Source organism: Maniola hyperantus, chromosome 8, assembly GCF_902806685.2.
Source record: "Maniola hyperantus chromosome 8, iAphHyp1.2, whole genome shotgun sequence".
NCBI classification, from domain to species: Eukaryota; Metazoa; Arthropoda; class Insecta; order Lepidoptera; family Nymphalidae; genus Maniola; species Maniola hyperantus.
In genome coordinates, this window is record NC_048543.1 from 9,605,193 (window position 1) to 9,632,998 (window position 27,806).

The following is a 27,806-nucleotide window of genomic DNA, read 5'->3' on the forward strand; positions in this document are numbered from 1 at the left end:
AGGTTAGATAGGTATACCTATCTAATATTAACTATGGGTAAGAAAACTATGAAAATTTCAGTGTTTTTTTTATTTTTATTAATTAATTAATTGTACTCAAGGGGAGGGGTGGGGGGGGGAGGTTTGAGGGGTATTGGAATGTTATTTTTAAATGTTTGAATAGGCTTCTCTATCGGAAATATTGCGCAAAACGCTTATCAAGTGGCATGCAGTAAAAAGTTGCCGTCACTAATTGGTAAGCTGGTATTGTAATGTAACGTAATCAGATTTGATTGCGATTTAGATTTGCGTATTTGCATATACTACTATAAACGTAGTAATTCATTTACTCACGACTACTGCGATCAATATCCTCATTATAATGAACTTGCTCCTTGAATTTGTGATCTGTTTGATTTTGTGTGTAGACGGTAATAGTGCTGCTTCGTTTATAAATTTGGTTTAGAGATCGTTTGCAATTAATGTGAATATCACGTGAGTGTTACACTTTTTTGTTTATTTATTTCAGTTTTTTTTTTCAGGAGATTTTCAATATTTTTGTATCTAGTTAAAAATCATATGATATTAATATTAGGCATATATCATGAAGCAGGGCTCTGAGATTTGATGGGAAAGGTTTATAGAAATTTTATTGTTTGTATGGAAAATCGTAAACTTACTGTAGTTCTACGTATAACAGTAGATAGGTTTTGTTAGATAATGTTCGTAGAGGTCGTTCCGTGGGTTACCGCACGAAACATTATGAAAAATTGGTGACAAAAATATTATAAAGGAAAATTACTTACTTACTTATTATAATAATAATAATAGTAATTTATTTATTTAAATAACTCAGTACAGTTCATCTCTCTGGAATCCTGACCCCTAAACTAGGAAACCCCGTGTCTTAGGGGTCAGTGCCTTCCCAAACATAGAATATGAATAGTTAATAATTTACAGCTAGGTATTACAACTATTTAAAATAAATAAATAAACAAAACACAAGGTGTGTAAGTAATCCACTTATTAAAAGTAGGTGAACGCTTAAGAAAGTTATGTTAGTATTTCCCACAAATAGCAAGTCAATAGATTAACCATAAATCGAATAAACAGTTGGTAGATCGTATTACAGTAAATCTTGTAATATGAGCTTCTGTTTTTTTTACTTTTTTAAGTTGGGTAGGTAACTTTAACAATATAAGTCGGTCACAATTTTTATTTTAATAATCGAGTGACGTGTCAGATTTATCTTGCTTTCTAATAAGTATGAATTTTTCTGGAGATGGCTATGATTACTTAGTAACATAGATAAATTATTATTATTATTGGTTGTGCTTAGTAAGTTTTGTTTTTGTTTTGACTAAGTACATCCAAATGTACATTTTATACTGAACCACACATTTAAAGTTATATACTTACCTACTGTTCTTTTTGCTTTTCTTAAATACAACTTATCTTTTTATATTAAGTAGTTAGGTAGGTAGGTATAGTGGGTGTTAAATGTTGCATCAAGAAAAGCCGATCAATCCTTATAATTTAGTCAACAAACAGAAGTGAGGTAGCTACGGAACCGCCGTCAACTTACATAAAAGTGGGTTCACTCGCATTCTCGGATTGTTACCGCTAGGCGATACATAGCTCTAACTTCTGAAGCACACGCTCTGAAATATTTATTCCTGAAACGTAAAGATCGGGAGGGGGCGGTGGGGTTTATCCCGCGGTTTCCTTCCCGCCGTGTTTTACTTCGAGAATGGGAAGTCGCCGACGGATCGATATTGCCAAAGATAAAGGCCGCAGATGTGATTTTGATATGGCACTTTCAGTGCGAGTTTGTCGATGATTCTGAGTCATCATACTGATACTCATCATCCTTAACCTATAGACGTCCACTGCAGAACATAGGTCTCTTGTAGGGATTTCCACATGTCACGGTCTTGCACCGCCTGTATCAAGCGGCTGTCTGCGCTGCGACTCGTTTGATTTCATCTGTCCAACTGATCCATCTAGATTCTAGTGGGCAGCTAGGTAAAATCTAGATTCTAGTGGGCAGCTGCGTAGAATCAAGATTCTAGTGGGCGGCTGCGCTTTCAGGTACGAGATCGCCATTCGAGCACCAACGTCTATCGGTTTTTAGAACCATTTCATACTAACTGTCATTTTACTTCGCAACCCGTTGAGCTATGTCGGTTACTCTGGTTCTCTTCCAAATCTCCTCATTTCTGATTTGATCACAAAGAGAAACTCCACGCGATGAGTGACTCTGTGCTTTCTCATGAGGCTCAATCTTTGAATCATGATTTTTAGTAGCTAATAATAATGTAAGTAAATTTTTACGTGCATCAAGAGTTAAGACACGTGTTCACGCCATCAGAAAACTCTTTTTCTCATAAGGCTTCATCTGGTTTGTAGTGTCCACAAAAAGTTTAAATGACTTTATTTCATGTAAGATAAACTTATACCAATCAAAGTTCTTTGCATATTACACAGTCTCTACTCAGACTGCACTCCGACTCGAGTCACAGTAGACCATGGCAACCATGCTTTAAAGTGAGTCGAGCCGAACTTTAAAGGGAGTTGACCTCTAGTCTGCATAATGTCATCATCTACTTGCTACTCGGTACAGAGTAGCTTGCACCCTGGAGACAGACATAGACTACTTTCATCTCGGAAAATCAAAGAGTTCCCATTTGTTGTTTACATACAACTATTTACAGGTTGGATGCAAATAATGTACCTATGTAGAATGCGGCTGAGCTACCTATCTGTTATGCCGACTCTAGTCTTTGCCGTTCCCCGACCTCCAGTGGGGGGTGCCCCCCACCGTTCGATTGTCTGCGGAGGCTGCCCCGCCGGTGCCATCTGATGTGCCGAGAGCACTCCAGATCTGCATAGATCGTTGCCTTCGTTTTTTCCCTATCGAAAAATCAATACCCACTGTTATATATAAATGGGAAGAAGACACCTCTTATTGCTTTCAATAGCTCATTTTTATAACATTTGACTCAAAGTTTCCAGAGGTATTAATTTCCTTCGAATTAATTTTTAATATGATTGTACATATAAATTTGAAATAATACGCCTACTGTACCTAGACAGCTGTATTATTTCATCCGGTGGATGTTACCGGTTTTTATTGAATTCCATCTGTAAATATACCATTGCGATATCGTAGGCTGCAAAGGAGTTGAGTACATAATGTGAAAGTCTCATCCCAAAACCGATTTGAGGTTTCCGCCGCTGCCTCCCTCAAGGGGAAAGAGGCTCAAACGCCGAGCAATAAAGCCTTCGCATCCAGCAAAACAAATACAACGCACATTCCAATGCTAGATATCATTCGCCCCGCCTACACAGTCGGCATGACGACTGTAAGCGTTCCTATTGGTCGCCGCGAAGCCTTCTCCATTTCGAATTGGTTATTTTTTTTCTACAATTGAAATTGGCACTGTCGGTTTGTTCTGTGCGAGTGTGGTGCGCATGCGTGGGCAGTAGGCGGCTACGTCACGTAAACGTATCTACGTTTGGGGCTACGAATGTTTTATTGGATTCCTCTCTCGGTTTTCATTCGTATTTCGTATTCGAATGTGGATTTGTGGCCGCTCTATTCTTACTGCGCAGTCGTCAAAACTGCGCTCCAACAGGTTTTAAGGCTTCACTTTTTATTTGGATATATATATAGGTACCTATACTTAAGTATATTTAAGTCACAATGATCTGGTCATACCAGATATTTTTATATCAAACTAGATGATTCCCGCGAATTCATCCGCGTGGATTTAGGTTTTTTAAATCCCAGGAAAACTCTTTGATTTTCCGGGAAAAAAGTAGCATATGTCCGTCACCAGGATGTAAGTACCAAATTTCGTAAAAATAGATTAAATGGATGGTGTGTAAAAAGCTGACAAACGGACACACACACTTACGCATCTATAGTATTATTATGGATTATAGATGTACCTAACATCGACTCGTTTTATATATCTAACTACCTACGTACAACAATTTGATACTGCTGTTGTTATTTCAATGGAAATCTTTCAAATGAAAAGCCAAGCTTATAGGTACATGATTTGTTTCATTGGAAACAAAAAAGTTTAATTGGGTATGACTTTGTGCCATCTTCCTTTATTTAAAATACTATACTTATATCTGTCTAAGCTTAACCTTACTCGTGTCAAGTAGGTATAAAGGGAAGCTAAAAATATCTAATTTATACCTACGTCAAAACAGAAGCATCATTAATACAGAAGCATACTCATAATAGGAATAATAGGTAGATTGAACATCTAACGCATTCCGCCCAATGCTGTAGATCACCTAAACCGTTTAATTATATTACGAACCGCGTTGACATACAACTAAATACCTAAACGTATCAACGAAGGCATACGGTACAAATATATGCTAGACAACTGCAATAACATCCGAGCGTTCATGGCAGGCTGTGTCCTGAACAATTTCATTTGCGACTGGGCGAGGATAGCGTTGTAATTACAACAACAATCGATAGAGGCGCCACCGTCTGCCGCACGTTTAATCTCGCCGGAATCAAAGGACTGTCGCCTCACACCCACCCCAAACGAGATTCACCTATCAACTACCACCAAACGAACACTCCAATCCACCACCTTTCCATTGCCCCTTCGCAACAATCCAGCAAAAAAGAGTACAAACATTTACGCAGTGGATAATGTACACACATTTTCACCTGTTTCAGAACTCGTTCAGTGGTAAATACTTTGTGTCTCCAAGCCTATATCTGCAACGGTATGCTTAGGTGTCCTCAGACCAGGATAGTTGCATTTCCTATACATAACTATTCATGGAGTTTTATTAAAGCTTAACATTGTTTTCCTCTTGTTTATGCTTTTACACAGCCGCCAGTTGTTTCCATATTGTTTTGTAAATATTCCCCCGCTGTTAATTGAATTCCTGAATCAGTTATTTATAATATGTATTAGAACGCTGTGTAACAACGTTCTAATAATATTCTACGCTCATAATATTGTGTCATGAATATTTTGAGTAAGCACACACTACACAATTTACATTAAGTAAACAATAGGGATATGTTAAACTCTACATTAAAGCATAATAAATGACAGCATCAGGTTTTTGTCTGATACGAAATCCATTCAGTACTGCTATGTCCACCTGTGGACATTCCCCTTTAGATATTTTCCACTCACGTCGTGGACCTATCATGACATGAGTGCAAAGCATTATACTTACCCATATACCTACCCATTATAGCTAATACTATTTTTACAATATTTAATATACTTATGCCAAAATTGTTTTCACAAAAAAGATCTAAAGGTTCGGTTCCTAAGACAGCTTCTCTGTATCTCCTACGGTTTTGGATTGGTCCATACTGTTCCAGTTAAAAAAATACTGTTTATTAAAAGGTTACCTGATCATGCTCCCTGATTTCCAATTAATCAAAAATAAAATAATTTGAATTAGAGACGGTGTTCCTACTAGATAACAACATGGAATTATTCAAGGGCGGACCAACAAATTCCTGAAAGGCCGGCAGCGCATCGGCAGTTCCTCTGGTGCTGCAAGAGTTTATGGGCGGCGGTAATCACTTAACATCAGATGACCCGTCTGCTCGTTTGCTCACTATTCGAATTAAAAAATATATATATAGAATCCTCCTAAATTCGTGATTCTAACTTTTTTTTTTTCTTTTTTTTATTCAGATAAAAGTTAGCCCTTGACTGCAATCTCACCTGGTGGTAAGTGATGATGCAGTCTAAGATGATAGCGGGCTAACCTGAAAGGGGTATGGCAGTTTTTATTAAACCCATACCCCTTTGGTTTCTACACGGCATCGTACCGGAACGCTAAATCGCTTGGCGGCACGGCTTTGCCGGTAGGGTGGTAACTAGCCACGGCCGAAGCCTCCCACCAGAGGACAGCTAATAGAGGACTAAAGCTTTTAATTTTTTATTGAATTCCTTATCATGAAGTGATATACTTCGTACGCGACAGGCGAGAAGGCAATAGGGTTGAGGACGCCCCGCACACCCGCACAGCCCCCGCGCTAACACGGTGCGGGATAGCGTGTGTGACGTGCGGGTGTGCGGGGCGTCTCCCCGCCTCTTACCCCGAATGCCATCTCGACCTGTCGCGTACTATACAACCTTTATCCTGTGTCAATGCCTACAATCGACTCCGTGTATCGATTGTCAATAATTTGCGTTCCGCGCCGCTGTGGAGGCGATGCATAGTTTCGCTAAATTATTGTTTACAATGCCATTTCCACCGCATAATGTCTGTCATGCTCGTAAATACAGGTAGATACGTATTGAAAAATTAATGAAACGCTATTTACACACATTTATATGTTAGGATTAAGTACTTAAAATTGTTATGTTTCCTACTATAGGGACCGATAGACGTTGTGGTCCCTTGGCACCGGAAAGCACAGCTTTGGAAGACCTCCCACTAGGTGCACAGACGACAAGAAACGAGTCGCAGGGAGCCGCTGGATTCCTCAGACGGTCAAGATCGTTATATCTGTGGCGTGTGGAAGTCTCTACAAGAGACCTATGTCCAGCAGTGGAAGTCTATCCGTTGATAATGATAATGACGATGACAATGGCAACCATCCGCGGTTTCACTTCCGTGGGAATTTTTAAAAATCCGGCCTTATCCTTGTCTGCTTACATTATAAATGGCCCACTGTGCAAAATCGCAATTTATAGATCCAAGGATTTAAGCTATAAGTAGCGCTACCTCTGTACCAGACAGGTGATGCTCGCTTCTTTGTCCCCATGGAAGTGCCGTGGAATTAGGTACGTTTTTTGAAAATCCCGTGAAAACTCCGTGAATTTTCCGGAACAAAAAGTAGTCTCCTACTATGTCCATGCCCAGGATCTATCTCTGTACCGAATTTCTTCCAAAACGGTTACACGGATGGGCCATGAAAAGCTTGCAGAGAAAAAGTACTTATTAGTAACCGTAATGTATATGATACCGACAAAATAATGTCTCTCTAAACGTTTTGCCACCTCAGGACCAGCTTGGTGACTGGCTTCCATCGAGGTGCTTGATCTTGAATATGTACAGCGCTTGAGGAAAACGAGAGGCTCTTTCAGAGATCCATAAATTTGTATAAATATGACCTTCTACAATTAATGAACATCAGGGCAAGATACGAAAAGATACGAAGACAAAAATATGAACGCATAGTTTTTTTAGACATATTTGAGTTGTGTAGCTCCTACCTAAGTAAGATTTTTTTTTACTGGTCTCAACCTAATCTAATGCATAAAGAAAATTTTCTTCTAAATTTAAAATTCTTAATAAAATTTTATTCAAAAAAGTAATAATTGCAACAACTTTAATATAAAAGACTAAATTCTACATAGTGAGGTAGCAATGTAAAAGTTGGAACGGTCTCACATTCAGCACTATGTATAAAGGAGTGCTCCACATAGCTCTATGTATTTGAATCCTTAGGAAGTAGAACGTAACGTGTTACGCACAGTAATAATTTTAGTTTCGTTTTTAATTTAAGCAAAGTGTCTCTATACACTCTGCTCTCTCTTACATGTCTCCGCTTACAGTATAAGGCAACAATTTTTACCTCCTCTCACAAATACTTATCTAGATATATAAAAGAAAAAGCACGCATCTATCAACGCACAGCTCAAACTACTGGACGGATTGGGCTGAAATTTGGCATGGAAATAACTATTATGACTTAGGCATCCGCTAAAAAAGGATTTTTGAAAATTCAACCCCTAAGGGGGTGAAATAGGGGTTTGAAATTTGTGTAGTCCACGCGGACAAAGTCGCGAGCACAAGCTAGTAAAGTCTAAAAATGTTCGTTACGCTCCACAGCTTAACATGGGAATCTTGCATAATTATATCACGTCAATATTATGTCCAGTGACTTTCAGCGACTCGCTTGAGATCATCCGTCCGCTTAGTGAGGATTTTCCTGCGCAGGGACGCCATTCATAGTACCCTGGGACTAAAACGTTTTTTAAAACTACTTATTTACCCCTTTAGGGTAACGTTTTCATAATCTAGGTACCTACCTATAGTAAGAGATAGATAAAACAACAGCTGGACACGAGAAAATATAAATATAGAGCCACTAGATAGAACATTTAGAGATAATAATATATCGAACGTCTATCTTCCCTAATTATTAAAAAACCGCGGACCCATTCAATTTGATAAAGACACTTCGTAGTCATCCTTAGACACTTCTTGGGATACGCCATATCCTACCACAAAGCACTATACTACGGCTAAGCCTTGGCCTTCAGGTTCAGGTCACCCTTTATAATTAGAGAAAATTAGTTATAATATTCTGATGACAGAAGTTCTGACTTCATGACTGTCCCCAGAAAAAGGCTTAATTTGTACTGTTATTAGCTTAGATTTAATATACCTAACTTAATTCACGTATACCCTTTATAGGCTTTTAGCAAGAAAAAAGCTCCAGATATTGTAGGAGACCCGACAGAAGTAATGCTGTACATATTCTGTCTTAAAAGGCAAAAAACGCGGTGTCCAGCCAATGAAGCATTCGTTTGTTCCACTTTTTATATCGTCATCACTGTTAAGAAGCTTCAAAAAATACCATAATTTTAATATTTTATATCCGACTCGTACAGTTACGTTCTAGAAACCGCGCTACTTATAGAATAGGAAGCGAGTGTAGGTAATGGCGCAAAATAGTGACGCAGTATTATTGCAGGGGGTGGTGGGGACCCCATCCCACTACTCTACCCGGGAGCGACTGAAAAGTCCGCGAGAAAAATAAGATCCGCCGTCCTGCTTATTCTTGGGAAAGCTTTTTGTATATTTTTGTATACTTTTCTTTCTGTGTGACGGCCAAGTGGTTGTGTTGGTAAATACTTTGTATGTGGAAATGAACGGCGTTGGAACAAATATTAATTTCGGGTAGGTACGTTGTATTTTACTTCAGATTTACAAAATCGGAGTACATTTTTATTGAACTAGCGTTCCCTCGTACCTTCGTCTTCGGTGGTTTCATCCGGGTGAAACTCGGATCAAACTGTAACTCGGATTCTGTAGTGACCGTACTTTGATCAAAGTCAAATTAAGATTAAAATTTAAAAAAGCGCCCAAGTGCGAGTCATGCTCGCGCAACGAGGGTCGTACTATAGCCGTATATTTTTTCGACGTTTTGCACGATTATTTAAAAACTATAATGCATAAAAATATGCCAGCTATTCTTTCATCAGATGAGGTATTTACTATACTTATTGCATAGAATTATTAAATTATTACCTATACCTTCTACCAATGTACTAAATGAACATCCTACTTCCATTCCATGCTATATTCTTAGAAATATTTTATTAAAATTCTCTTTTTTAACTTCAGCGCCCTCTAACGCGATATCACTGAACCTCGGATACTACGGGAAAGCCTCCGTAGGTACTCCAAATGAGACCAACCGTCGCGTCGGCGTCGCACTCCTGAGAGATGCTCACATTGAGGTGTAGATGACTCTCTTATACCTTTTAAGTGAGGAAAATTCAAGATTGAAAATCTGCTTCGACTAAGTACCTACCTATTTATAAAAATAGGTTAAACTTACTTACATAATACAAAAATTAAGTATCGGGAACTGAAAAGGTGGTAGGTCGATATATTATTTTTACAGATGAATATATTGGATATAGATTTTAAAATAAAAATACGATGTCATAATATTATATCTGTAGGTAAATATGAGATTTTACACATAGATTTATTCAATTAAGCTCATTTCACACTACGGGATATGAATTATATTATAATAGCCCGGTCCAAATAGGCATTCAATCAAGGTTACAATAATTCGCATAGGACTAAATCTGGTACCTACTACGAATGTTGGGAACAACAGTATAAATCGATGGGAAATTTTCACAATTCATTTATATATCTATTGATGTTCCCAACATTCGTACCAATTTTTTGCCCTATATGCGAATTATTGTAACCTTCAATGTCTATTTTAACCGGACTATAATATAATTTGCAATAACCCGTAGTGAGAAATAAGTTTTATAATTATAACATAGTCTACCAAACCAAAAAAGGATTTTCAAATTTCCACCATCAAAGATAGGGTAGGTCAGCTAGTAAACAAAAAAAATTGTTTATATTATCAACTAGCTGCCCCGGCGAACCTCGTACCGCCTAACAGTCGATTCTTTTTCAGAATTTTTTTTTAATTTTTTTTCCGTAAGAACCATCCCCGTACTTCAAGGAATATTGTGAAAAAAGAATTAGTGAAATCGGTTCAGCTGTTCTCGAGATTTGCGATCAGCAACACATTTAGCGATTCATTTTTAAATATATAAGATGATACCATCATATCAGTGAAACCAGGATCACAATTGATTGTGTATATCAACAGCGTCACATAATTTCTAAGCCTACGGCAACTTTTATGACCTCAAACATAACCTGCCTTAATGTCTGAACCATTGGACTTGCAATAAGAGAGCAATTTTAACCAACGAAAGGTGCCTAAACAATTTATTTCGTCTCTCCGACTCTTTTACACAAACGGAAATGACGTGAGTATGAGTAAGAAAACATACCAATTTAAAATTTGGGTAGTAATGCATGGGGCAATGCACTCTGTAACAGGTTGAGAGAGGACAAAAGTACGATTTTTGCAATAATTTGAGTTAAAAGAATTGTAACAATTTTTACGAATGTACCTACAACAAAACTTTTGGAAGCAAAAGCAAACCGGACTTGATACTTTTCTTTGTCTTTCTATACCATTATAAAACTAGGATGATGACCGTAACTTCGTCTGCGTGTATTTGGGTTTTTAAAAATCCAAGGCAACTCTTTGATATTCCGGGATAAAAAGTAGCCTATATCCGTAAACAAAAAACGTGCTATCTCGTTACCAATAGCCCGTGACTTCATCCACGTGAAATTAGGTTATTAAAAATCCCTTGGGAACTCTTTGTTTTTCCGGAACAAAAAGTTAAAACCATCGCGCCAGGATGCAGGCTAACTGTACCAAATTGCGTTAAAATCGGCTAAATGGAAGGACCAAACAAACAGACTGACAGCTGGTAGGTATGCTGATCCGTTACGCAAAAGCCAGCCCAAACCCTTCTGTCACCAGATGAGGCTATTAATCGCGTCGAAATGTCTCGTATTTTTTTTTTTAGCTCTCAATGGCCCCAGGGTATCCACGGCAAACGAAACAAAAATCTAACTCTCGATAAGAGAGACGTACTTGCGCCGCTTGCCGTTTTCAGCCATTTATGCTGCAGCTCCCAGTCTTGATGCTCTCCCTGATATGAGATAGGGCCAATGTGTCAAGGCACGTTGCATCCCACATTAGCGCGTCCCCGTTCCCAGGAAACCAGCGTCAATCCATCAGGTCTCTTGCCATCATCCCGACTAATGTCTGTCGGCTCAATGAGCGCAGGAAAGTTCATGGTGGCAAGAGCCCTTTTGATCGTGTCGCTAAGAGAACCATGCCTACATAGCCTAACAGAGCTCCTTTGGCAATAGAGCCCGTGGATTCCAAATTAATCAACTTCTTTTCCACACGGACATCTGCCGTGCTGATGGCACAATGGTGTTCCCAATCTGAGATCTAAAGCCACACGAAAACTTTCGTTATCTAAAAGTGTGCCGAGACTTTTGGATGCGACATTGGGACATTTGACCTTCCAACTCTCTAGGGTCTCTGTGGCATAGGTCAATTGTACTGAATTTGATTTGTTCTCAAATTGTTTTATTGAAAATGAAAATAACGTATTGAAAATTTAAACAGGCAGCTAGGTATTGGTATTGTATAAGGTACGTACCTACCTACGCAAAAATCACTGAACCGATGAACACGAAACTTTTGCAGTTCGACTAGAGGTTTCTTATCATGTTCGAAACTAAAGCAAAACCGAGCAAATTCTTAATTCTACTTTTTACAATCGATGGTAAAGTATTTTTGCAAAAATATTAGAAGAAAACTTTAAGCGCCGTTTTCTCGATCCCCACGACAGGGCTAGAATACGACGATCTAAGCAAACTTATGAATAAAAAGGAATTTTTTAAATGGCTTTTTATAGATGTTATCAAAGTACACTACTAAAACATAAACTCAGCTTCACTTAAAACTCCCATAAGTTACTACCGCAATAAAAGTTACAACACGTTGGTTTTTTTATCTAAAAATGCACGATTAGAGATAGATGCAGGGGCAAGGTCAGCTACTTTCTCCATCTTAAAAATGTAATATATAATGGTACAATGATACCGAAATATGTTCTTCTCATACGTCTCGGGCCACTTCGTGATATTGACTTTTTTCTAACTTTCACTCCTTGGTTTCATCATCAAAGTTCTAAGGTCATTTTGTTGAGCGATAAAACAAGATAGAACAGTACGGAACCCTTAAAAAATTCGAAATCATTTTCAACGTACGTTTAGTTTAAAGCGAAAGACACACGACGACACGACACTATACACTAGATACTCAGTATACAACATCGAGTGTTTACGTGTGTCCACTGTCCACCAACGCGACACCTTGTTGTAGGTTGAAGTGTCGGTGGCGCTCACTGTCCGCGACATCGCCGTGGAGACAGACCATGCGCGGTGCCGGACATAAGTGTACGAATTTCAAACCTACGCGAAACTTTTAGCTAGACCAAGATGTCACGCGCCTTATCTGCGGAGTAAATAGTGTCATCATTTGTGTCAAATGTCAGTAGCGTCGTGTGTCTTTAGCTTAAGTTAAATAAGTTTTGAAATTGCATTCAGCTAGACCTACTTAATACCCTTTCTTCAGTCAAGAGCATTAAGACTATTCTCTTGACTAAGGAAAGGGTACCTAAAGTGGGCATGTCGGACAAAAATATTTTTAAATATCATCATCATCACTCATATCATCATTATTTCAACCTATCGTCGGCCTATTATACCCCGTTCTCCTCCCAGAATGCTCGTGCGATCTCCCTCCAGCGACTTCTATTGGTGAATCAACTTACCTAAATGAATCACTTAGGTACTTATCTACTTTTTAAAAAAAAATTACAGCTGTTTTTAATTCATTGCCGAGTTTTTTGCCGGTTCTTCTCAGTAGAAACAGCTTTTCGAAGAGTGGCAGGTATCGTCCGCGACAGGTCAAGATGGCAATCGGGGAGGGAACGCCCCGCACACCCGCACATCCTCTGCGTCAACCCGGTGCGGGCGAGTGCGGGTGACTTGTGAGTGTGACGGGCTTCCCCCCACCTCACACCCCGTTTGCCATCTCGACCTGTCGCGTCGCGTACTATAGGTATAGTCAAAAGTCAAGACGTAGCAAAGTGTCTCACGTTGGTCACATGAAATAAATTTGAATTTTAATTCAAGAAACGTGGATTGCGACTTTGCTGTGTATTATCGAGAAGACATACAGATCCCTAATTTAAATAAATAGCTGCCTAACATCTACAGAACCAGTACTATACATTAAGCAATACATTTATTGTTACGGGGCTATTAAATATTTTGAAAGACTCCAGTAAAACTTGTTCTTCTCGAAGAAAGTATTTGTTTATCCATATTATAAATGCGAAACTTGGTCTGTATGTCCAACCTTTACACTTAACTGATCCGTTTAACTTATTTTGACAAAATTTGGTACATTACAGTTTTCTTGTTGTTTTGCAGGTAATTACATACCTATAGGTAGGTACTATTAATTTATGCGTAGATTGGAATATCATCGTCTGTCGGATGGAAGCCGTAATAAAAACAAGTTGCTAAATTTAAATGCACAGATATCCGAAAAAGTATATGGTTCCAATAAAATTCCCTAAATACGAGCCCTTTCTCCTGATCTTGAGCATTGAACTCGGACGGGGTGACATTGCGGACTGCAGTACACAAGCGTTAGCCCGTCTTGATACTTGAGCATCTTTATTATTTTGTATTTTGATTTTCTTTTCAGAGCATTTTTGATACATTAGAGATGGAAAAGGTTCTTTAATGGAAATATAGTCTGTACTTTTTCTAGTATCTATTTTCGCCGTAGATACAGCTACGAAAGTCTACGATCTATGGCACTACAATTCTTACGTTGGAACTTAGATATATAATATTTACAATTTCCTAGCCATTTATACCATACCAAATGTGGGGCCGTATTTTCTTCAGTGTTTCAAATTTTTTAAATCTTTTCTCTAAACCAAAATTAGAGTTTCATAATTTCATAAATAAAAATCACATTTAAGTAGGTACGTAAAACTAAATGCAAATAAAACTGAAATAATAGTTTCTATAGTAGAAAATGAGTAGGTAGGTATAGTAGGTAGTAATATTGTATGTCAAATCTTTGAAAAGAGCAACCGCCAAGTTTCTTGCTGGTTCTTCTCGGTAGGCATTCTGAACCAGTGGTAGATCCCGTTGGAGATTCGAAAATACTTTGATTGAATAAAAATATTTTAATTTTTAATTTTTATATTAAAATTAAAATTTAAAGTATTAAAACTATTTAGAGTAGCTCGTTTAAAATGTACAGTGCACTTACATTATGGCGTATGGATGCACCGTCTTGAATTTTTTTGCCGGTTTTTAACTTCGTCCTTGAATTTCAAGTTTAGATTACAGCTTGCACGTTACCAAAACTTGTTGTTTGCACACAGGTGTATTACTTCAGTTACAGACGTGCATACGGTAGATACATAATTACTTTTAGTGCATGTGCATTGCACAGGTACCTACGGTACTTATTTATCTACTTGACATGCGGGTCGTCTTTCTTGTGGTTCATTTTGATTGGAGTTAATTAACTAAAAACAAACTTTTGTACTTAGTACAACAACCTTCCGCTATCAATAATTTTACCTGTAATTCGATTAAAGGGAAATGATCAACTAAATACAATAATAATAACCAAGCAACCCACTACATAGTAGGTATAACCTCTACTAAAAACAGCAGGTAAACTCAAAAAACATAATACTTACTTAATAATGATATTATATACCTAGTAGGTATATACTTACTTAATAAAATGAATATGCAAATAAAGAGACACCGTTAGCGTTATCTAATTGAATGCGAAGACGGTCGTGTGATCAATACAAATCACATTAGGCTAGGTCAAGACTCCTAACCCAGCTGAGTAGATACGGCACGAATAAAAGGCAATAAAAAAGTTGAAAAGCGACGCAGACCCAGGGCAATGGACTTTTTGGTAGACGGTCAAAGAAGATTGAATGCGCCTGGTCCTGCTCAACATTTGTGAATAGCACGACAATTTCAATGCACAAGAACCAAAGAAAATTACACCTTAATCACTGCTCCTTAAACTCCATAAGCTAAATTGAATAATTTCATCTTATGACGTTTTGAAATTGCTGTGGGCCAAACCAAAAAATCGCGACTATCATAACCAAAAACGTACCTTGTAAAGGATGCAATTGATATTAATTTCAAATGATACGACGAAAATTGCGATACACGTCCAAATAAATTGCACGGCGAGCACCAAACGAAAATAATGTCTAATGTAAAGGTAATAAGGTAAATAATATGTAAAACTGTCAGCCAAAAAACGTAATGCATACGCAATGGAATGCAAACGTGAGGTGGATACATGTGAATCGGTGTAGCTAAGGTCATGATTTAGAAGATTCATTTGCGAATGTACTTTTGGAACAACCAATTGACTTAGTGCAATCAGTACCACACCACAATGTCACGAGTGAATTCAGATTGTCAGACTACAGATGAAAGTAAGGTATGGTTTTTACTTTTTTCAATTTAAAATTCAATTCCCGGCAGGGTCAATTTGGGAATTAATCTAAATATATAAAATAAAAGGTGACTGACTGATTGACTGACTGACTGATCTATCAACGCACAGCTCAAACTACTGGACGGATCGGGCTGAAATTTGGCATGCAGATAGATATTATGACATAGGCATCCGCTAAGAAAGGATTTTTGAAAATTCAACCCCTAAGGGGGTGAAATAGGCGTTTGAAATTTGTATAGTCCACGCGGACGAAGTCGCGAGCATAAGCTAGTATTTTCTAAATTGTCTCTGGTCTGGTGTGGTGGGAGGCTTCGGCTGTAGCTAGTTACCACCCTACCGACAAAGTCGTGCCTCCACTTGATTTAGCGTTCCGGTACGATGCCGTGTACAAACCGATCAGGGGTATGCCATACTATTTCCAAGTTAGCCCGCTTCCATCTTAGAGTGCATCATCACATACCATCAGGTGAGATTGCAGCCAATGGCTAACTTTTATCAGAATAAAAAGAACCGGCCAAGTGCGAGTCAGACAGCAGACTCGCGCACCGAGAGGGTTCCGTACTACAGTCGTATTTTTTCGACATTTTGCACGATAAATCAAAAACTATGATGCATAAAAATAAATAAAAATCTGTTTTAGAATGCACACATGAAGCCCTTTCATATGATACCCCACTTGATATAGTTATCTTACTTTGAAAATTGAAAACACTATATATTAGTTTATGACTACAATTTAATTATTTTTGTGTGATGTAACCACAAATTCACGGTTTTCAGATTTTTCCCCGAATGTCTGCTATAAGACCTACCTTATTGCCAAAGGAGACCGACCATCTCCCATACATCGTTGGGCCCAGAAATTGATGAACCATTACAAGTTCCAAATTAGTGTGATTTGTTAGATAAAAGAATCTCCTTTAGACTGCTTTAGTTTCAGTTTGAGTGACAATGGCATACTCAAGATACATGGGCTCAAATCAATGGTTAGGTTGTGTTAGATAATGTGTTATTTGAACAATTTATTTTTGCAATTATCAATGAAGTAATAAAAATTAGACGACTAGTGAACTGTTTAGATTAGTTTAATAATACAACATCCTACTGTACACCATCCCACTATGCAATTACTGTAATAATCTCGACAAAAACACTGACATCTCCGTTAATGTTATTCTATATTTAGCAATTGTAAATTCAAATTATTTTTGTGATTTTGGTTTATCATAAAACTAGCTTATGCTCGCGACTTCGTTCGCGTGGACTACACAAATTTCAAAGCCCTATTTCATCCCCCTTAGGGCTTGAATTTTCAAAAATCCTTTCTTAGCGGATGCCTACGTCATAATAACTATCTGCATGCCAAATTTTAGCCTGATCCGTCCAGTAGTTTGAGCTGAGCGTTGATAGATCAGTCAGTCAGTCATAACATATATGACTGTTTTTTTTTGTGTTTGTCTTTATAACCGTTGTATTCCAAAATATGTTTTTTATTTTTATTTTACAGCTTTATGTTGGTTAGGTGCATACTCCTATTATTATATCTACTGCTAAAGTTACAAATATAATAATTATAATGTAGCTCAAAAAAAATAAAAAATACGACTGCTCTGCCATATTGAATTCTGTCGGTATACCCTATAGGTAGATACATCCAAATCAGTTCAGGCATTTGGAAGTTATAGTGGGTATAACCCTGAAAACATAACGCTAAGGCGTAGGTACACTTATTTTAGACAATCGTGTAAATAATAAAGGTCCTACTCCGAATAATCCGAATAACACTTAGCGTGCTCCTAGCACAAGCTTTACGCTTAGTTAGAGGGGAAAATACTAAAAAATTTAATAAAACTTTTTATGGATAAAGCTGCATTCATTAATATTCAGGTACGTGCTACGTTCTACAGTCTACGCCAAAACATAGCTAACGTTGGCAAAGCTTAGGTAAAAGAAGTTGGATTTGGATGAGATCAAGGCTATAGATTTACAAGTAGGTATATTACTATACAAAAGAGTTCATCCATTGAGGTTGTCGATCGTAGGTACAGATAAAAAGGATCTATTTTCGGATAAGTATGAATTACGCTAGTCACATTGTTACAGTATTAGAAGTATGTAGAGAGGAAAATGATCTTTCAGATAACTATCTATGTACAGGGCCGGCGCGTCCATAAAATCGAACTAGGCAACGGCGTAGGGCGCTCATTATTTGGGGGGGCAGCATGGCAAGGGTATTGGACGTGATATAGACGTGATAGCGCGAGTTGACTGGCTGGTGTGGCCAAAGCTCGCGCTTTAGTATGCCGTAAATAAATCAATATATAATTATAAATAAGTACCTACATATAATATAATTATATTAACGCCAATGTATTATATCCGCGCCCTGTGTACTTGAGGATTGTTTTGTGTAGTAAAAAAAAATTCACTCGCTTCGCTTACGTATATCTGGTAGCTGTACTTTTATTTTGCAAAAACTTATAAGAAATCATAAAATAAGTAGTTTGTTGCGAAATCGCCTAGGGCGCCGAGATGGGGCTGGCCTGGGGCCGGCGCTGCCTATAATAGTATAGGTGTCTTGTCATAAAGACGCACACTATGGCGACAAGAAAGAACGGAAATGTCAAATAAAAGTGCTCACCTTTGTAAATATTCTTCAGATTTTCTATTGCGTATTTATTTTATTTTAACTCTAGAGACGGAAGTTAGGCATTCATAGCTACCTATTCGAAGATTAGGCCGGTCCTTATGAAATTTACATAATAGGTAGGACATGACGTAAATATACATATTCTCAGGATTTGCAATTTTACAAGATCTATTAAAAGTATAAGTGAAGATTATCTAAATGATAAAAGAGCGTGGATTTAACCTGCAGCTCGTTCCAGCAACGCGCGGGACTGCAAAAACTTTTTATACATGGCATAATATTGTAGGTAGGTATTTCAAATCTTTGAAAGGAGCAACCGTTGAATTTCTTGCCGGTTCTTCTCGGTAGGTAAGGCATTCCGAACCAGTGGTAGATGCATCTGACGATTGAAAAAAAATTGCAAAATTTTAATTGAATAAAAAATATTTTTAATTATTTATTTGTGTAGATTAAAAATACTCGTTTAAGTACTTAGGTACATATTCTTATGTGTACCTACCTACAATCTACATTCTATCTAATACCTCTTGTAGTACTTACTTACCTACTGTAAGGCCGCGATTACACCTGTAAGTTTTGCTCACGTAAGTAGCTTACGTAATTAACTTATGACATATTCACTAGTTTAAAATGTAAACACTCTTCTAAGCAGTTTATCGTAATTTGTACATCGTCATATTCTATTTTCTACCCAACATGCTCTGTGTTTTCGTCTTTTACTTGTTAAAATGATATAAGCGGCAGCAGTAGCTTTGACTTGACGGTAAGACGGCATTTTGATAACTATGTGTAAATGGGTTTGTAAGTACCTACTTCCGCAAGTTAAACTCGCAAATCTTATGTAAGTATTATTTACTGTCCTTTCATGTTAAGTGTAAATGCACTCATAAGTTACTTACATGAATGTTACAGAAGCGACTTACATGTGTAATCGCGGCCTAGACGTAAGAGCTTAGTTAGTAACGTATAGATATAACTATAATAAATAAAGCTAGCTGGCCCAGCGAACTTTGTACCGCCTTACAGTCGATTCTTTTCCAGGCAATTTTTTAAATTTTTTCTTAATTAAAATTACTTCAAGGAATAAAATGTATAAATAAGAATATGCGAAATCGGTTCAGCTGTCCTCGAAATTTGCGATCAGCAACACATTCAGCGATTCATTTTTATATATAGAGAAGATATAAGTCAAAGTCAAAGTCAAAGTCATATGATTTATTCAAAATAGGTAGGTAATAAATTACTCTTTTTGATAGTCAGATGTTGGATTTGTCAGATGTTGATGTTGGTTTTGATATAGTGGTGATAATTATTACGCAAACTTAAAACTAAAGCTACGAAACGCGCCCAGGTCTTACCTAGGAATTACCTAGTAACCTTACATGAAGACCGCTCTACAATTTTTCAGCTTATCTACCTATAGCGTAGCACGACCAAGAGCTCAAAATTTGTAGAGCTGCAAGTTTATCTTAAAGCGCTGTCGATTGAGTACAGCAATCATTACTTTTTTCTATATAGAGAAGTAAACCTACCTACCACAACAAATTGCTTCAAGAAAAAAGATCCCACATATAAAACCTGTTATTAACCAGGAAACATCAGACTTATGAACACGGTACAAGCTTTGTATAACTAGTGTATTTTTCATATTCTCTTCACTTTCAGGTTTCGAAAGTCCCTCGCCCATACCTGAACCCTCTTCCATCTTTGCCACAGTAGTCAACGATGTCGTGCATCGGTGGCACATATAAATACATACGAAGCACGCTCCTGTCGAGACCGCCCGCCGAAACCGCGTCGAACAGAGCGACCTAGCGCACGCTCACCCGTTTCAATTTTAAAAAATCACCCCATACAAAAAGTTAAGCAACCGACAATATTAAACAAAAATGCACAATGCTGAATTGTATCAAAAAAGTAACACTATGCAGAAAAGGGATGCTCAACAGTGCTTGGAAGAATATGCGAAGAAAATAAAATGGAAAAACGATGGTGATACAATCATTGATATAGGATGCGGAGACGGCAGTGTGACGAGTAGTATACTGAAAAAGTTTTTGCCTTACAACTACAAGAGACTCGTAGGCTGTGATATAAGCGAGAGAATGGTCCAGTTCGCCAACGAGCACCATGCCACTGAGCACACCAGCTTCGCGGTGCTCGACATCGAGGGAAACTTGCCGGATCAGATGAGAGAAAATTTCGATCACGCATTTTCTTTTTACACGCTTCATTGGATAAAACATCAAGAGTAAGTAACAAACTTATTATAATTATAATAGCTTTTACCGTCGACGCTGTCCGCGTGGATTCATTTACATATATTTTGAAATCCCGATAGAACGCGGGATAAAAAGTCTCCTAGAGTTCTGAGTGCGAACGTCCCATCAAAATTGGTTGATCTGCCGTCCTCAAGATTAGCCCGGACAAACAGACAGACAGACCATATTTTAAAATCGGCTCATTACGAGTCAAGATTGTGCACTAAGTACTGTACCTTAGAAGGAAAAATTTAGGGATCCGTTTTTTTTATGCCATATAATATGTATGCCATATAATAGGTATCATTGTACCGTACCTAGTGTAATAAATATTTAGTAATTTAATATTTTAAAATAATGTTTATAAAATCTTAACGTATGTTTCAGGAAATAAAGGCTAATTTTATTTTTATTTTATTTTAATACTAGCTGATGCCCGCGGCTTCGTCCGCGTGGATTTAGGTATTTTAAAATCCCGTGTGAACTCTTTGATTTTCCGGGATAAAAAGTAAAAAGCCTATATCACTCTCCCGATCTTTATCTATACCCATGCAAAAAATCACGTCAATCCGTAGCACTGTTGCGACGTGATTGAAGGACAAACCAACAAACCAATAAACCAACAAACAAACACACTTTCGCATTTATAATAAGGGTACTGATATAATAAATATATTATTTGTAACAATAGAAATATATATTTCTATAAATAAACTACTAGGTATTTACTGACCTATTATTATGAATCAAACACGTGTTATAAATTTAAATGCGTCCTTCAAGTTACCTGATATTTGTTTGGATGCTTCTCTCCTGTTTGACAAATAGTTCTACTGAATAATAAACTTTTATCGAAGAGTATATTCTTATGCCCCGACTTCATCTGTATGGACTACACAAATTCCAAACCCCTATTTTACCCCCTAAATTTGAATTTTCAAAATCTCTTTTTAGCTATGTCTACGTCATAATAGCTGCCCAATTTCAGGTCCGATCCGTCCATCAATTTAATAGAGTAGGTACTGATGTCACTACTTTATCATATTAAAAAACCTTAGCATAATATTTTTGACGAGGTAATGAAATATTTAAAATAATAATTGTTATGATATAACGACTTCAGTTTATATAAATAACACGCTCATTATTCGTCGGATGTTTTTTTTTAAATTTTGATCAAAAAATTCAAAAGGAAACAAAGAGTCGCATCCTAAAACAATAAATAATAATATTGTATTTACATTGCAACCGATGTTTTAGAAACAGAGTACGACGAGCATCCAAACTTTCGTATAAGGAAAAAATTTATATACTTACCTTTAAAATAAGAATTTATCATACCTAGCTGCTAAAATGATTTTTCTACAATGTTGTTTTTCTTATAAAATCCTTTCGTTAAATTTCAGGACGGCGTTCACCAACATCTATAGGCTGTTGGCGAAAGGGGGAGACTGCCTGCTGATATTCCTGGGTCACATGCCGGTATTCGACGTGTACAGGATACTGGCTCGCTCGGCCAGGTGGAGTTATTGGCTGAGAGACGTTGATCGATTCGTTTCACCCTACCATGACTCTCAGGTAAAAACAGAATTTTTAAACAAATGACGGCTTTTGATCAATTTCAACAGTTATATTCCCAGTTTGCCTATTTTTAAGTATTTCAGAAATAAAAGATGAAAATTCATTTTTAGAGTTCTTTACCCGAAGGGTGCCAACGGGAGGGAAGTAACAAGGCCAAGGGAATTAAAATTATAGGTTAATTCCGGTTGAAATAGAATAAAATTTGGCAGGTACGAGTTCGCACTCGATCGACTCGCTTACTTTGTGATAGGTAATTTTATTTCTACCCACTTTGTTTTGTATAAAGTCGCAGTTGATTTGTGTATTAGATACCTACTGTTTATTTGTTAAATTTCTCATGTAAGTGAATTTAATTCTTAGTGAGAATATAAAGTTCTTTAACCGTAGGTAGCAATGTCTTATAGCACAAACAAAGGGGAAAATGCGAAAACCGTGAATCATCGTGTTACATCGCAAAAAAAAAACCGCCAAAACTTTTTGTTTGTTGTCTCTGTCATTTTATTTTTTGTTATTTCTGTTATGTTATTTTATAAAAAAATTACAATAATATGATAAAAATGAGATATATAAATAAATGAGATTATTAAATCCTAATCTTCTTCTGTAATATAAAAATGAATCACTAAATGTGTTGCTCATAGCAAATCTCGAGAACAGCTGAACCGATTTCGCTAAATTTTTTTATAATATTCCTTGAAGTACGTAACTTCTTGAAGTAAGTAAAGAAAAAAATTTAATTCAACCTCCCCCTCAATTTTCTAAACTCCACCCGAGCGAAGCCGCCGCGGTTCAGCTAGTAATATGAAAAGTGAAATATAATGTGAAAGTGTGGATGTTTGTTACTCAATCACGCAAAAACAGCTGAACGGATTTGGATGTAATTTGGAATGGAGATAGATTATACCCTGGATTAACAAACACATAGGCTACTAATAATTTAATATACACATAGGCTACTAATAATTAATAATTAAATGGCTAGAATATAATAATCTATGTATCAACATTAATAAAACTAATTTTATTCAGTTTAGACATTATAATAAACGACATGTAAATCTTAATGTTAACTATAAAGGCCATAAAATTAATGAAACAACAAATTGTAGATTTTTAGGAATAGAAATTGATCAAAACTGCTCATGGAAATATCAGATAAATAATGTGTGTAATAGACTAAATAGATTTGTGTACGTATTACGTCGACTAGTAAAGACTGCTAGTTTGAATACTGCTCTCACAGCATACCATGGTTACGTGTCATCAGTACTCCGTTATGGCCTGATTATATGGGGAAATTCAACAGATTTTAATAAGGCATTCATAGTTCAGAAAAAATGTCTACGAGCTATTCTTAACATGCCTCCTTATGAATCATGTAAGCCTGTCTTTCAAAAACATGGAATATTGCCACTTCCATGTATGTACATTTTAGAAATTGCAAAGTTTGTCAAAACGAACTTTCATTATTTCAAAACTCTGCATGATAATGTTGGAAAAAGAGGATTGAGAAATCAAGATAAATTAGTGTCTGATAGGATCTCCAAAACATCATTATACCAAAAAAATTGTTACTCTATGTGCATAAAAATCTTTAACAAATTGCCGATGGAGATTAAAATGCTTCCATTTAAACAATTCTGTCATAAATTAAAAAAATGGTTGCAAGAAAAAAATTTTTATACAGTGGATGACTTCGTACGACATATTAAGGCTTAATTTCGAGATTTGATTAAGTAATTAATTTCATCAATGTAATTAATTTATTATTATGTTAATATTAACATGCACTTAAATAAGACTATTTTAGGTTTTCTCTGACATCATATTTTAAATTTATTTTTTATTTTTTAGTACCTATGTTAATAGTAACTAAATGTGTAACTGACACTATTGTAAAATTGCGCGCCATTGATGGCAGATTGTAATTGGACTTTAATATTTTTAAGACCCTATGTACATACAATTTTGCAATTAATAAACTTATCTTATCTACTTTTAATCCCGGAAAATCAAAGCTTTTGACAAATGTAAATCCACGCGGACGAAGTCGTGGACATCAGCTAGTTATCTATATATATATGTATAAAAGGAAAAGGTGACTGATTGACTGACTGACTGACTAACTGATCTATCAACGCACAGCTCAAACTACTAGACGGATTGAGCTGAAATTTGGCATGCAGATAGCTATTATGCGTAGACATCCGCTAAGAAAAGATTTTTCATAATTCAACCCCTAAAGAGGTCAAATAGGGGTTTGAAATTTGTGTAGGTAGTCCACGTGAACGAAGTCGCGAGCATAAGCTAATAATTTATATACCTACCTATAATACAATTTGAGATGAACTCGCACAAGATAGTCTTTTGTTATGTTCTAGGACCCTGAGAAAGAAATCAAAAGAATAATGACCACTATTGGATTCACCAGCGTCGAAGTAAAATGCACACAGAAGTCGTTTATCTACACCAGCGTAGAGGCTCTCAAAAGTAAGTACTTAATCAATATTTATTGCTTTATTTCTGTTATTTTGTGTTTTTAATTTCACGGATATGAACACAAAACTATCATAAAACGGAGACGGAGTTAAGACTGCAGATTTTTTCTTTTAATGGATGTTGTAATAATTAAAACTGATTCGTCCACGTGGATTTAGGTTTTTACATCCCGTGGGAAATCTTTGATTTTTTTCAGACTGTAACAAATAGATGATACCAGCGACTTCATCCACGTGGATAATTGAGTTATTTAAGAAACCCGTGGGAACTCTGATTTTTCCGAGATAAAAAACCTAAATCCATCCTCAGGATGCAAGCTTTTTCTGTGCCTTTCGTCAAAATCAATTAGACGGATGAGTCGTGAAAAACTAGCACACAGATAAATACACTTTTGCATTTATAATATTAATAGAATATGTGGATCGTGCCATCTCCACCTACTACGAAAATAGCAAAACTACGACGTTCACTTATTAAAAATAATTCAAATATCTTAGGCCGAAGGTAGTTGAAAACATTAGCAACAAAAAAATTACAATTTTTTTGTTATTTCTGTTATGTTATTTTTATTAACTACCTACTCGCTTTATACAAAGTAAAAGCAATTATTATAATATTCCCAGAGGCTGTTAACGCAGTTAATCCGTTCAGAATGCCAGCAGAATTGCAAGAAGATTTTTTGGAGGACTACGTAAAAATTGTACGAGACATGCAGCTTATCGATCACGTTAACAATAATATCAACCATGTGAATATAAGAACTAATTACAATCTTCTCATTGTCTTCGGCAAAAAGTAATATTGTCTTAATACACAGACATATATTGTACTTTACAATATAATATGTCTGTGTCTTAATATGACGCTTGCTAACGTAGCAGGGAAGCCAGATACAGAATACCTTTCTCTTTTTCTTTCTCTTTCTAAGGAAAATGTCTCTGGGCTCTGGCCTAGATTGAATCAAAAATCCCAACATCTTTTTAAAACGACAAACTGAAGTCAACAATTGCAAGTTTTATAGCACTATATCATACAGCATAGCCCTAAGCATAGCATCAGCCCTTGAATGCAATCTCACCTGGTGGTAAGTGATGATTCAATCTAAGCTGGAAGCGGGTACTTAGGTGAATGTATATTTTTACTCGTATGTTGTAATATTGAAAATAGCACCAGTTAATGTGTGTTATCATCTACATTCGGCCAAACTTGCATTATTAGCAAACCTCATATTTCTATTTAAATTAAAACACCTGCAAGTACAACATTAAGTGATTTGTAAGTTTTAAATTAAAAGTAAGTAATTAATATGAATACTTACTTCGTATTGTCTTTATGATTAAGTACACAGAATAAAATTTTGCAACTTAGATTACATCTATTAAAAAAACCCCTTTTTCCCGACAGCACTAGAAGGTCGTAGTGCTTTTTACGTGTGTGTGGTATGTAAAAATTTGTCAATTTTTAATGCCTGATCGATCTCGCACTTGGCCGGTTTTTTCGCCATTTGGCTACGGAACTAGGGTTCCTTTTTAGGAAAAGGAGTGTATTTTTACGGACTCGGATCGGATGAGTGCGTGATCGCTGTGACACTGGGTATCACAAAAAAGCAATATGACGGACGCTAGCCACCGAAAACAAAATATTTTCTGGTGCAGCCTGTAGCCTTAACTGGTAAATAAGGCTGATATATTTTGGTGGATAGATTTGTTTTTTAGTTTAGAAAAAAGTGGTTTTAGGAAAAATCCTAAGCTGGAGTAATAAGGGTCTCAAAATAATAATAAATATATTTATACTCAAATTTTAATAGAAATAGCGGTATTGTAAATATTGCAACTAATAAATAAAGAATTAAACACTGTAATAATCTATATCACAGACATATCTACATTTATTCTATTGAAGCAGTGCGTTTTCATTAATAATTTTTATAAAAAACGTAAGTAAAGTATATTATAGTTTTCACTTGAAAATTGATTCCGATTGAGGTATTTATTTGAGTAAAAAATTAAGTAGGTAAATGAATAATTTTTTTATAGGACATAATATATAGAACCTACCTATTGAATAAAATAAATCTAAAATATTTATTTATTTGTATCTAGTGTTTAGTTATTCTTAGCTTAGACTTTAAGAAACTTGTTATAAAACTAAAAAGAATTATTGTGTTGTTTCATAATTTTTATATTTATTTGTAAGTATATCTACCCTACTCTTTTTATGTTCAACTACTATTCTCTCTCAATTTCGTTCGCATGGATTTAGGTTACCAAAAATTCCCGTTGGAATGTATGAAAGATGACAATTCTTTCTTCATACAAAATCCGAAATTAGACCCAGCTTGAACAGAATGTTGTTAGGTCAGTCAGTCAGATTCTCTAAGTAGTAGTAGATATATAGAAATGCAAACTATTACACAATTATAAAATTTATTTACAATATACAAATATTTGTTTTATTGAGATAATAGGTATATTATGTAATAGTAGTGTTAGTAATAATAAGACCAAGTGCTTACTGACGAGTTTTTAGCAGCTAAATATCATTAATCATTATCATGTCAATGTAAACTGTAGGTTTTTCCACTGAAATATATTATATACCTAACTAACTTCCTCAATTTCTTGCACGAGTGATTACTCCATGATTGTAGATACATACACAGTGGTAGGTGACGGGCAAGTGGCTTGCCGCCGAAGGTAAATTCTGAAGCTAGTGGACACTTAACTAAAGTTTTAACTAGGACTAGCAAAAGTTTCAACTGTAAGACAAAACAATTGATGTTACAAATAAAATTTTTAGTAAGATTTTAGTAAATAGCAATGTTTCCTTTCTTTGAAATAACTCTCTTCAAAAATGAATAACGTTCCAAAATATATTAGGTATATAAATAAAATTTCAAAATTGGACAGAATTATGTTCCCTGAAACCGTTACATTTTTTTTATTTGAATTGCTTCTTGCTGCTGCTTGCTGTTTATTCGACTCTGAATCAAAAAATGAAGAGCTAAAAATTCAAGCCTAAAAATTATTTTTAATGAAATTTATCAAGATATAATGTATGGAGAATAATATTTAAAAAT

General features: G+C 36.1%; 1 protein-coding gene across 1 annotated transcript; it reads left to right on the forward strand.

Annotated features, from left to right (window-relative positions):
• The first annotated feature begins 334 nt into the window (after window positions 1-334).
• On the forward strand, window positions 335-27,358 carry jhamt (juvenile hormone acid methyltransferase). Its single transcript, XM_034971288.2, has 5 exons — window positions 335-474; window positions 20,052-20,637; window positions 22,054-22,225; window positions 24,610-24,718; window positions 25,351-27,358. The coding sequence occupies exons 2-5, from the start codon at window positions 20,276-20,278 to the stop codon at window positions 25,524-25,526; spliced, it is 819 nt and encodes a 272-aa protein (XP_034827179.1). The 5' UTR covers window positions 335-474; window positions 20,052-20,275; the 3' UTR covers window positions 25,527-27,358.
• Window positions 27,359-27,806: the final 448 nt, after the last annotated feature.